We start from the raw sequence: 14130 nt of genomic DNA on the forward strand, positions 1-14130 counted from the left end.
TGTAATATTGTAAAATTTTGTTGAATAAAGGAATTTTGAACTTGAACACACACACACACACACACACACACACACACACACACACACACACACACACACACACACACACTATGATATTTTTATATTTTTTGTGGTAATAAACATACTTTGTTTTCTACAAACACAAACATTAAAATTAAAAGGTTAATTGTTGTATTTCCTCACAAGTAAAAACTAGATTTAGCACAGTATATACAAAATAATTATACACAATTTTATATCTTTCCTGGCAAAAATAAATTTGATAGTGGTTTTGTTGAAATGAATTCAACATTAATACTTCATTTTAAACATTTAATAATCTTTTATACAAACTTTATTTTCCTTTTGTCAGGTGTTCAGTCTGAAGTTATGTCAAATAAATCAGGTAAAATTAATAACATGTGCGTTTGGTCAGTGAAGTATCATCTAACAGTTTCAGATTTATATTAAACCATTCTAGGAATTAATTGACACCCTGCATTATAATGTTATAATTTGAGTATAAAAATCTGTTGTATATAAATTTACTATTCTACTAGGTACAGCTGTGCCTAGGAAAAAATACTAATATTACAAGTAAACAAATTTAACCTCTGACTTCTAAAAAAACCAATTTGAATGAAACCATATCATTTTTGAATCGACTTATAAGTGGTACCTTCTGTAAAATTATGATTCATGGCAAGTTTAACGTTTATTTTACAAGGAATTTCCACAATTCTAATTATACATCATGAGCTGTAGGTTACACAGAACACAAATTACAAGAAATATTGGTCAAAAATGTGTCTCTATCATTCTTCTTACGTAGTATTGAGATTACAAGTTCAATAGACCTGTTAAAATAACATTACTTAAGACATTATAATTTCAATACAAAAAATAGTTTATGAAAGGCACAAAGGCAATGTGTTTGATTACGAACACAGATTATTTTTTCCACACTTATCTTGAAAACCTCTCCGTTATAGTTTTATTTGTCTCTTTTGGTATGGGTCTGAATTATTCTACAAGATCTTTTACCATCTCGGTGTCTGTTAATGAAAGGAAATTTTTAATTTCTTCTTGGACGTCAGAACGTTCCACACTTATCTTAAAAACCTCTCAGTTATAGTTTTATTTGTCTCTCTTGGTATGGGTCTGAATTGTTCTACAAGATCTTCTACCATCTCGGTGTCTGTTAATGAAAGGAAATTTTTTATTTCTTCTTGGACGTCAGAATTCAAACAGGCTCTCGCCAAATGCCTAAAAAAATTGATAACACTTTAAAAAATTATTTCAAATTTTCATAAACAAATCTAAGTTACTAATTTAATAATAACTAAAACTACAACCATACTATTCTGACTCTTTCTTGTTTAAAAAATACTGATCACATCCGTGCCACTTCTAAAGAGTCATCTATTTTAATAGAACAAATGTTATTTTTCTATATTTCTAAATAACAACATAAATTTTATGTTTCTTATAGTGATGTGATGGAAAATGTCCCTTTGTATGCTGAGAAAGATACCTCCTCATTTTATTGTTTGATAGTGGGTGTTACCAATAAAAATTATGGTAGTGATATGCATGTTATTAGATATGACAAGCTTATTCAATCAAAAAGTGCTAACATGGATTCACAAAAAAGAAAACCTACTATCACTGCCACTATTCAAAACATTATTGACCAAATAGATAAGGAGCAATACATCTCCACACTTCTCCTCAACTATAACAAGGTGTTTGACTATTTAGAACATGATCTTATCTCAAGAAAACCAACATTACTGAGAATCACAGACAAAGCAGACAAGGATCAAAATAGTTCAGATGCATATAACCACACTAAGAATTGCAAACACGTATAAGTTGAAACAATTTCCTGTCCTATAAGGAATCCCACAAGGGTATCTACTAGGCCGAAATCTCTTTAGTCCTATTGTCAATATTTTATCAACACACTCAAGATTCAAAAAGGTTTATTCATCTTTGGTCTACAAAACTGAGATATGCTCAAGTAAACATATGAAACATCAACTCTTGACGCAATAGCATCTCTCACGGAAAAAGTTTGATCATATCTCCTTTCAAGAGCGAAATTCGTGCCGTCATTTACTACCTCGTTGTGAAGGGAAAAACTACGGTTGAAATTTATAATGAGGCGAAAACTGTTTAGGGTAATGGAGTATGAATTGTATGAGTGTGTACAAGTGGTGTCGTGAGTTTAAAAATAGCCGAATTTCCGTGCATGATGATCAGAGGAGTGGAAAACCTTCAATTGTGACTGAGGAACTTGTGGAAAAAACCGTTATTGTGGTCCGTAACGATTGCAGATTGATGTTAGATGAAACTTTCTGCGGTGTTTCCGCAAATCTCCAGATCCCTGATACACAAAACAATCACAGAAACTCTCGGATATCGGTAATTGTCTGCGAGATGGGTCCAAAAACAGCTGACAGAACAGCACAAGTTGAATGGAGTGCAGAGCTTCAAGAGTTTTTGGAACGCTACAAATTCAGAGGCGAAGGGAGTCTACCTGCTGCACAACAATGCCAGACCTCACATGGCCAACGCCACGAAGCAACTCCTGGACTCTTCGATGGGACATTTTGAACCATCCCCCACATTCCCCTGACCTGGTCCATTCAGATTTCCATCTCTTCACTTCCCTGAAGGTGCATATGAGTGGAAACAAGTTTTCAACGGACAAGGAGATGAAGGGGGAGGTGGAGGAGTGGGCGAAAGAGCTGGCACGAGAAAATAATTGCAAAGTCCAGGTTCCACTAAAAGGGCACAAATAGGGGTAAAAGTGGTTAGAATATTATCAATACAAGATGCGGACTTCTTCCTCGTTATCTATAAGAAGTTACTTGTGAGACCATACGAGGTAAATAGGTTACTAAACTCTACCAGTACATGATGGTTTGAAAGGAAATTCAAATCAAAATCTCCACAATAACAAGCAATTTAAATGAAAACTTTTTGAGAACGTACCTTAGCAAAGATTGCATTCTTTAAAAAAATCTATGGTCCTCAACTTTGGATTTCTATAAATAGATAGGATTATAAACGAATACTCTCCCTTTCGCAATTTGAGAGCCGAGTACTCCAATATGCCCTCTATACAGGGAACTCTGGACTGACAATCAAGCGATCCAGCCTTCACACCCCTCTTGACAAGAATAGCAGTGCCGCCACAGCTACTGGTTCTTGAGAAACTAGATTTAAGTTCATAATTAGGGATTGTACTTAGCAAGGATTCACCTAAATCGCCAGTCCAAATCTCCTGCAGGCAGATCACGTTGTGTCTTAGATAAACCGCTCAAAAAGACAGAAAACTCTAAAATCTTGTTTTTTACACACTTCTAATAACTAGAAATAATAATAAGTTTGAGCAGTGGAATTATTAACTACTGGAGGTTCAGAGCAGAGCTCCCGTCCACCGCTGCACTCGTCTCCAGCTCCAAACACTGGGAGAGGGCACCCAGTTCTGATCTTAAAAAGTTTTGAGTTATCTCTATCTCATCAACATTTCCTTGTGAATACTCATTTTCACTAATTAATGAAATTATTGCTTCATGTACAATCAGATTCAGCAACCTCTGGGTTTAAAGCTGAACCCGTCCCAACAGTCCTTAATTCTACATTGGAGTATACATTTGACAAGAGCTGAAAATGTTTTTATTTTACCAAATTTATTGATATGGAGCCTATGCGGAGTGTATAATTTTCTGTTTGATGTCTTACTGATATCAAAAACAACATAGTTCCGTTCAAGCGTTTTTACCAAGGTTTGTCAAAACGATAAGGTAACCAGGTATAAGGTTGATACAATCACATTCAGCTTATATAATTGTGCAAGTCCTAATTCTAGTGTTAGGATAACATTAATTTCAGACTGTGAGTCCACATAACATTTATAACCCCAATGATCACCCTTATATCATTTTCAGACACGTCCACAGTGAGACTGCCCATGTGCTGGACCGGAGCTCCAGGGTGCACCACTGACAAGACGCTAAAGAAAACTATAGTTCTTTATGGTTCTTCAATACTACAAGAATGGCTACGGACCTACCCATTTTACTCATACGAAGAATACCTACTATACATAAACCGCTTGCAAAGAAACCTGTGCAGAAGCAAATATCTGAGCAACACCGTGCAGGAGGGGCCCTCTACGGCGAGCTGTAGTGGGGAGTGAAACCAGCACCTTCTTGTCTCTGTTTATCAGTTGTGTGAATCGTGTCTCACTCGCACAGTTTTGTTTACACTGCTGCTATTTACCTGTTCTATAACTGTTTTATTTTTGTGTGTAGGCCTATAGAAGTCTCGCAGTCTAAGTGTAAAATATTAATTGAACACTCATGTAACCATAGACATATCCAGGGAGCCTTCATTTTGTTGTGAGGTTAGCCATGCGCCATGCAGTAACATTCATTTTGAACGGGTCAGTCAAATGAATGAGTAATCCGGATCACAGTGTTTCAAAAGACCCTTTCACCTTGAACGTTTCGTTCAATTTCCCTGCCAACTGAATAAATATTTTTTTTTCCAAATCAGATATATAATTTTTAACAATTGTTAAAACTTATAATACTAGAATTAAGTTAATTTAAAAACCCTTATTCATAAAAAATAGCTTAATCTAAACTAAAACTATAGATTCTATGCATTAGGTTACACTAGGACCCCAAAATCATTCAGTTGTTTCTTTTGTTCACTGTTAACCAATTAAGAATAAAACCGTAATCATGTAACTCGACAGGGAAGAAGGGAGCCTGGGTATTATGAAAATTGGTGGGCACTTAAACGGTTAGATGTCTAAAATGTGTTGTTATTTATAAAAATAAATTATTATCAAACAAGCAATGTTTCTGCTTGATTTGTAGTAATTGATTTAAAAAATGTGTAAGGGAATAAACTTATGATAAATAAAAGACATCAATCAACCAAGTCCATTGTTCATACATTTAACATTTAAAATATTTAGTAATGTACCTGGTAACTTACAATTACAATTTTTTAATCAGTTTTATAGATATATTTACATATACTAGATTCCTGAAACAATACATTCATTGTTACATATTTATACATTCACTGTATGATATGCTGTTTCTTTTTCTATTATTTTACTTTTTTACAAGCGGATCCTTTCATTCATTTGGTAATTCTGTTCAGTCGTTTATTTTGTTTGGTCAAGACGATGACCGATATAACATTCTCTAGCGGGAAGGCTCAGTAACTGCACTGACCGGTGGAATTGAACAGGTCGCAGCAGTGAACGAGACCGACTGAGCCGGATTAGTCAGATGATTCGATAAAGCTAGTACCAAGCAGTTGTGGGGATACTGAGTGAGGGCTGAATCACAGCGGCGGAAGGGTATTTACCCCAGCATTCATGAACTCAAATCACCCAGTGTCTTTTTGTAAGCAGTTTACCTACAAGAGCAACTAGATTATTACTTTCTTTTTCCTATACTTCTACCTCTCAAAATATTTAAACAATAATTTAAAAAATATATTAATTAACACCATTTGTAATCTTTAAGATTATAAATAGAGATGATTCTGAGTTTGGTTATTAATACAAACATTTCCAGTCATTCAATGTTTTTCGCAGTTGGTAGACCTGATTACATAGTACATACTTCTTCTTCTTTGTTAATGAAGCCGTGTAATTGGTATGAGTGATTTAAAAAATACCTTTAGACACAGAAGTCCTATAGATTAAAAAAAATTTGTTAAAGATCCATAATGTGACATATTTAGTTAACTTTCCAACAGAATATTCCAAATCAGCCATGGATAATTTTGGTCATAAAGTTTCATAACTAAACAATTTTTGGACAACATCACAATAAACAAATTTTGAGTGTGAATAATCCCAAATAATATATGATAAACTCCACCAAGATAGCAAAGAGAAAGATTTGTACATTTTTTCCACAAATCATCACACACTTTTCAAAGCTTTAAAAAAAAGGAAAGAAATATATTTTGCTTCCATGGAAGAAAAATATGTGTTTTTAGATTTTGCTTTAATAACACGCCTTCCTAAAAAATAGAAAATCCATTTGGTTAACGAAAGAAATAAAAATCATAAAGGAAGACCTAATACAGCTGAGGAGTGCAAGTAAAATGCAAATTCTGGATTACCAAAGTATCAAATAAATACAAATTTGAAGCAATTTAGATTTACATGGATTACTTTACTCTGCATCTCAGAATTGCATAAAACACCTTTAAGACCTTGTATTTTCTTAACTCTCCCCCCACTCTTTTTTCTTGAAGGTACTGGGAGTCTCAGTAGTTTTGTTCCACCACCTTTAACATTAAAAATTGAGTACCATAAACACAGTGTTTACAAACTCTCCAGAAAAATGTTAGGAATTTGTTCTTTACGTCGAGATGAACAAAAAAGTAATATATAAATAATGCAGTTATTAACTTGGAACAGTTGTAATATACGGTTAATGGTGCTGTAAACTTGTAATGACAATTTTTCTGTGCGATACCCACAGTTAAAAAATTACATCTATGTTATTTCTTGGCAGATTTTTATGATCTAGGTGTCAAGATGTTTGTAAGGCATCAAGCTTTAAAAAAATTTAACAATCCACCAAATTAAAACGTAATATTAATTTTTATCTTGATTTAAGATTGCAAGGGAAATAGTTTTGCCAAATTTTAGATTTAACCTTCACTGGTTTCTGAAATAAAAAAAAAACACATAATGTAGACATACTGTAAACTAAGCATTTATGACCCATGTTTATATTACATATTTTGTTTCTCTTGATATGAGGAACAAATTTCTAAAATATTTCCAGAGTTCATAAACACCCTACATATATACATACATACATACATACGTACATACATACATACATATATACACACATGTATTTTGTTCTAAGAATCCCACACTACAATATATATATAATATATATATATATATATATATATATATATATATATATATATATATATAAATACCTTTTTGTCAAAATTGATTGATGAGAAATTATAGATGGAGCCGATATAAATGCATTTCTCATTAAACCACCATTCAATCGGTTAAATTCATAAATTGAATTCCGAGTTAAAGTTGATACAAAAGGCCTGAAAAAATATTACAATGTAAAGGTTGTAAAACATAACACTGATATTGTATTAAACCATGTAAAACTGATTCCTTCTGCAATATAATCTATTTTTTATTGGCTGTTATTGCAGTATATTTGACAATCCTTACATAATTTCTCATTATGACAGTTTCCTAACCTTAAAGCTAAATTTCACCAGACAGTATTTTTTCTAGCAATTATTAACCATGAATGTGGCAGTTGCAAAATCTATTATCCAGTGGGGTAGCTAGAAAGATCTTTTATACGAGGTGTAACCAAGAAGTAAGCTTGAGGAGCATGAGAACAAGCGTTGTTATGGATAAACTAAATTCTTCTTCATAAAATCGTTTGTTCTGAATATCTTGATGGAGTTAATCCGAAGTTCACAATAGTAATATGCGTTTATCATCATGCCTGCTGTTAAGTAGTCAACCAATAGCCCACCAGAATACTGTATTCATCATTTTTCCAGCAATTGCATAAGTTTTTTAACACCTTTACCAAAACATGGTTTTCACTTACGTTAAAAGAAACATCCGGTTTGTAGGACCTTATATTTTTTCAGGCATTAAAAGAAACATCCGGTCTCTGAGACCTATAATTTATTGGCCTTAACCCTTCAACGAATTGCGACGTACGTGGTACGTTTACGTTATTCCAATGAGCTCGCACCGCGACGTACATGGTACGTTTTGTGACATTCGATCGTTCGTTCAGCAAATAACCGGTTATTATTAGACTAATATATTCTAACGCATACTCGGTTTAAAGCTACTGAGTTGAACTATCGAATGGTTAAGTTTATATATCGATTTATTGTTATCGATTCCGTTTAGCAAAACAATCTTATAGTGGGTCAGCTGATGACAAACAGTCACTGCGCAGTTCGAGTGCCGCCGGCTAAAATAGTCGTCCCGTGTGGTTTGTTTACATCATGTATTGTTGTTTTTCTATGGTTATAATTGCAATTACGATGCAATTATTATTATTAGTGATACTGTGAACGAGTGTGAATGTCTTACACTCTAATTTGTAAGTGGTTTTGTGAGTTTTGAAGTGCGAATAACGTCGAAATGTTAGTTTCACAAGACAATGTATTGTGGTTAGGTTTTGATTTTGCTAGTTGTAATAATGATTTAGGGATAATTGCAAGCTTAGGAACATTGAGTTTATAGTGTTTTATAATTTATTAGGCCACTATTATTGCTAGTACAATAATTTACGATGTCTGGGCCAAGAACAAGTAAAGCTGCAAATGATGAAAGTAGGCTGGCAAGCAACCTTGTTCACTGGGGTAGTGAAATTGACCGGCTTATAGACAGTGATGATTCCTCAGATGATGAAGTTGACTACGCTCAACAAGAAATCCAAAATGAATCTAGGGCTAGTTCAGAATCAGAAAATGAGCCAGAATTGGGTGGAGGGGACACAAATCACAGAAAAAATAAACCTAGAAAGCGACCTGATATGGCTTGGGAGGGAATGGAAACGTTTCATGGACAGAGGGAAATTTTTACTGAAAATAGTGGTCCTAATATTGAAAAAGATAGTATTCCTGGATACTTTTCAATATTTCTTTGATGACTATCTTGTTGACCTTATAGTTACAGAAACAAATCGGTACGACCGATCAAGAAATGTCACAGAGAGGCATGGTATTTTCACAATTCTCGACAATGTGGAAGTGGGTCCCCTGCACAAATGGAGAGATGTATATCTTGCTTGCCATGTACATGCTAATGAGCATAATTGTAAAACCAACTGGTAGGTCATATTTTTCCAAAAATCCTATCCTGGAAACAAAATTTTTTCCTTCAACAATGACTGGGAAGAGGTTTGAATTACTCAACAAATTTTTGCATTTTAGTGATAACAGTTCTCCTTTGGAAGGAGTTTCAAGGCAGTTGTGAAAAATATTTCCTATTTATCAAGACCTGAATAAAAAGTTCAAAACAGCCTACACTTTAGGTCAGAATATATCCATAGATGAAAGTCTTTTGCTATGGAAAGGCAGACTGGCATTTAGACAGTATATTCCACTAAAAGCAGCTCGATTTGGGATAAAGTCCTATGAACTTTGTGAGTCATCAACAGCATACACATGGAACCTAATTTTACTCACTGATCAACCACATGCAGTTTACTTGTCCCCTTATAGATTCAGATACACAAAAAACTGAGGCAATAGTTTTAGAATTACTTCAAAATTTATTTGGTAAAGGGACATACATTATGGATGGATAATTTCTATAACAATCCTTACTTGGCCAAATTTTTAAAAGAACAAAAAATTGACTGTGCAGGGACTATCAAACTCAACAGACAAGGAATTACAAAAAATCTTAGAAACGCTAAATTGAAAAAAGGGAGAAATGATGGCTGTCCATTCAGATGATGTTGCTGTTTTTAAGTGGTGCGACAAACGTGTTGTTTCTCTCATATCTACTTACCATGATGTGGAGATGATGGTTTGTAAAAAATATAACAAAGAAGTATTGAAACCTGCAGTTGTTGTTGAATACAACAAAAATATGGGTGGAGTGGACTTGAGGGACCAAATGCTGGAAAGTTATTTGATGGAAAGGAAACGGGGCACAAAATGGTATCTGAAAGTGTTCAAACGATTACTAAATATAACAATTCTAAATTCCTATGTAAATCTGGAAGGCCAAACATCCAAACACAGACCATCTCTCTTTTAGATTAGGTTTGATCAAAGAAATTATTGAAAAATATCAACCTGGTGTCCCTAAACAAGTACATGGTAGGCCATCAACCGAGCCACCTCCGTCTCGTCTTACAGAAAGGCATTTCATTGAGAAGATTCCTGCTACTGGGAAAAAAATCCAAACTCAAAGAAGATGTGTGGTGTGTAATAAACATGGAAGGAGGAGAGACACAGTGTATTGGTGTCCAAATTGTGAGGCAGGCCTATGCCTTGAAGAATGCTTCAAGGTTTACCACACTACCATTAACTTTTAGTGTAAGTAACAATGTTTTGTTATATCTCGGTTAGGATAAATAATAAAATTAATTTATTTTATCACTAAATAGGTTTTGTCTGTTCATAGTTAATGTAAAAAATTATATATCATATCCCTATACAAGTATTTTATAATTTGATTGTCCTTATAGTAAAAAAGAGTCAAAATAAAGTAAAACCGGTAAAAAAGTGGTGCAGACTGGGTTGGACTGGACTAAAAAAAAAAAAAAATGCGTTGAGGGGTTAATAGAAACACCCGGTCTAGGAGACCCTTATTGTTTACTTAAATACGAAACATTTAATGTCAAAAGTAGTGATTATGTGTGAAAATGTGAAAAGTGGATTTAGATTGAATGTGCTGTAAATAATAAAGCTGTTTACAGTGCTTATATCAATCATCTGAAAAAAAAAAAAAAAATTGCGAGAGGCCAACGCCTTGTCCTGCTGCTGGAGGTATAGACAGCATACTTCATATCTAGTAGCTCCACTCCTGCTTTGGTTTTATTATAGTAAGCAACGATTTCTTGTTTACTGTTTTGTTCATCTGTCGCAATATTGTGGTGCATTGAGGACAGAAGCAACACAGCTTTGTTTTTCTTTGAAACGACAGATAAAATTGGATTGAGTTGGCTTTGATAACCTTTGTTCATCTTGAGTTAGCCCCTCACCATCAGTATTTTTGCCCTTGTATATATAAGCATCAACTAGATAAGATGTCGATTAGTCTGTTAGGCACATGATTTTAACACCGTATTTTTTGGGCATGTATGTCCTAAAACCACAATTGCCTCTAAATGGTACTAGCATTTCGTCTACAGTGACGTTTATTCCGGGTGAATACAGTTCCTTACAGTTTGTGATGAATTTCTCAAAAATAATGAGCAGTAGGATCGGTTTTCTTTCTTTCTTCTCTCGTGTTGAAGTCATCGAATCTTAGAGTCGCTAGAAGTATTTCAAACCGCTTCATGGAAAGTGTAGCTCTGAAAATTGGCCTTCCGGTAATACTCTTTGAAAACAGTGACAGAACTTTTTCGTTAGAGCATCTAAAAATAGACTTCAGCATGAGTAGCCCAATCAGAGCTTTGATTTCGGTAGCATCAGTATTTTTGTAGTTTACTTTACTGGTGGCTTCACCTAACGAGGATCTTACACTTTCTATCTTTTGATTTGTATGACTAATAACCTCATTAATTATTTCTTGATCGAATAACTTTTGCCATACCTGAGATTTGCTGGGAGTCTGGCCTAGGTTTCGGTTTCTTAATGTAAGTCCAGGCAAGGGTCCCCGTATGATATTAGTATGTGGAGTTCTTCTCTGTGGTGTAGGTTCGTTTTTCATCCATATAGTTTCATCTTTCCCCCAAAAAAATTCATCACCACCTTCCACGTAATTCTCTATGACTAAGAATTCATCCTCATGTTCTATTAGTTCTTCAACTGCACATTCAGGTGATGATTCTTCACTCTCTGACGATTAGCCATCTCCGTCACTTGGGTAGTAATTTGGATCTTAGTCCGAGTCGTCAATTTCCTCACCGCTTTCACATTCTTCAATGTCATGTAAAAATTTGTAGTATACGTTCGGTGGATCTAGGATCATCACATATGAAACATCTCTTTGTTGACGGCAGATCAGACATATTAGAACTAACTACTCCAACAGCATTGGATCCAGGCTTGTGTGGGAGTGCTTTAAAACACTCTCTGCAAGCTTGGATCACGCAACTGTGTGCGTCTTGGTTGGGTTACCGGGCCACACAGGCATAGGTGGCAACGAATGCGCCGACAGGCTTGCCAAAAGCGGAGCAAGCATGCCATGCACCGGTCCAGAACAGAGTTGTTGGTATAAACAAGTCAGCCGCTTACCAAAGTATAAACAAATGGTCCAGGAAGACACACCGCTTGCGGTGGCAGAGTCACCAAGGACAAGCACTCGGCAAAAGACTGCTTGCCGATTCTAGCTCCGGCTTCACCAGATGGCTGATGGGGCTGGGCAGGGATCGGGTTAAGCAAGTGATTGCCTTGATCACTGGACACGGCCCACTTTCAGGAAACACCTAAAACACTCTAGGTTTACGAAATGAGGACTCGGAGTGTAGACTCTGCAATAAGTCCGAAGAGACTGCAAACACATAATACTGGACTGTGAGAGACTGGGAGCAAGGAGAAGGGCTCTTTTCGGTGATAAACAACCAGGCGACGAACCAGATGCTAGTAATCGGGAAAAGCTTCTTAGCCTAATTAAGGGCACAAAGATAGGCTTACCCCTCTAACATCAAAGGGGCACACAATAAGCTCAGGTTGACGTGTGAGGATCTATGAATCCACCCCAATATCCCAAAAAAAAAAAAAAAAAAAAAGAAAAAAAAAAAAGGGTGTTAAGATGTTTCATCTCCTATATTTTGCCACATCATACTCTGACGTTAGGTTTTAAGAGTTGTATGGTGCACTCAGGTTTTATCTCCTGTAACAACAGAGCTTCTCCACTTCAAAAAATTGCAAGAATAGTTGTGCAGACTCAATGTGACGAACAGAAAAAAACATGTTAAACTTAAACACATGCTGTTTACTTGCTGAATTTTATTTAGTAGACTTCTTCAATCTCGGTTTTAATGTTTTGGTTAGACTAAAATCTAAATCTGGCTGTTGCAGACAAAATGTAATAAAATTTGATTTTGTTGGATTTGTTTCAAGATCATTGGAATGCTGAATTGTTTTGTTGAGTTCAGTAAATGTTACCATTTCAAGTTCTGTGTTGGATTTTGAGTTCAAACAAAGAGTTGTGTCATCCACATAATGTACAATTTGCTCATGATGCAGCCAGCATTGTTGATGTACAATAAAAAGAGTAATGGGGCTGAGGAACACCATATCCCAACCCCCTCTCCATTGACTGCACGTCTGAAATTTGGACATATTGTTTTCTATCACTGAAATATGACTTAAGCCATTCAAATAGAACTCCTCTTATCCCGTGATATTCCAGTATGTGAGTTAAGGTGCTATGATTAACACAGTCAACTGCTTTTTACAAGTCAAGAAAAACACTAAGTGTATCTCTTTGACTTTCAATTCCTTCTACTACCATTTCAACTAGACGCACACAACTGCATCAATTGTCAACTTTCCAGTTCAGAATATTAACTGGTTTAATGATATTATATTGTGTTTGTCCAAAAAATGTACAAGCCGAACGAGAAAAACTATACTAAAAACTTGCAGAATTGAAATTGGGAGGAATTTGAATTTTGAACGGATCATGGATCGCTTTTCTTAAAAATTTGGATAACTTTAGCCATCTTGAAAGAGGAGAGATACGTTCCAGAGGGAAAAGAGACCTTTATTAAGTGTTCAAGCGGCCCCTACACATGTTTTGAACACTGCTTTAGAAGCCACGTTGATACATGATTCGAGTCAATTGATGTCTTTGTTGGAAAATTATTTATTACCCTGGAAATCTCCTCCTCTGTGACTGGAGCAGAGCCATGGAGGCAGCTGGGCTCCGTACTTGCCAACCAAGGTAAAAATGTATTGAACTTGGCACCACTGACTTGTTCGTTATCAATCTATTAACTCAATAGATTTGTCTTTTAATAATTTTCTATTGTTGATTATGCCCCACACAGTTTTTTATACGTTTTTTTTTTTTATGTAAGCAGTGTTTTCGTGAAATCATAAACTTTTGTAGCTCTGATCATCTTTCTATAGATTCATTTATAATTTTGATAAGTGTTTGAATTCCTCATTTGTGGAGTGCTTTATAATTTCGGAGAACGCTTTTAATTTTTCCCTCGAAATCAAGATACCTTTGGTAATCCATTTGTACTTATTATTTTGGCCTTTGATTTTATTTTAGTTAAAAGACAGCTCACGTTCAAATGGAGATTGAGATGTTCTTCCAAATTTTTGAACTATAATTCAATGGGATCCATACAATTTGGAAACTTTCATCTCTCATTGGAAAGCAGAGAGTTTAAAAGTGCGATGTTTGCGGGCCTCATGTCTCGG

The 14130-nt window shown here is 35.1% G+C and overlaps 1 protein-coding gene across 2 annotated transcripts in view; it reads right to left on the reverse strand.

Annotated features, from left to right (window-relative positions):
- Positions 1-696: 696 nt before the first annotated feature.
- LOC124359651 overlaps positions 697-14130 on the reverse strand; it is a 59099-nt gene continuing 45665 nt past the window's right edge. Inside the window, exons 6-7 of one of the 2 annotated variants that reach the window (XM_046812565.1) lie at positions 7009-7134; positions 697-1266 (exon numbers count right to left, since the gene is read on the reverse strand). In XM_046812565.1, the coding sequence (XP_046668521.1) occupies positions 1110-1266; positions 7009-7134 (283 nt within the window). In that variant the 3' untranslated portion in view covers positions 697-1109. The remainder of the gene's footprint in view (positions 1267-7008; positions 7135-14130) is intronic. The other variant, XM_046812566.1, reaches the window with a different exon arrangement.

This window comes from Homalodisca vitripennis, chromosome 4 (genome assembly GCF_021130785.1).
Source record: "Homalodisca vitripennis isolate AUS2020 chromosome 4, UT_GWSS_2.1, whole genome shotgun sequence".
Lineage (NCBI taxonomy): Eukaryota > Metazoa > Arthropoda > Insecta > Hemiptera > Cicadellidae > Homalodisca > Homalodisca vitripennis.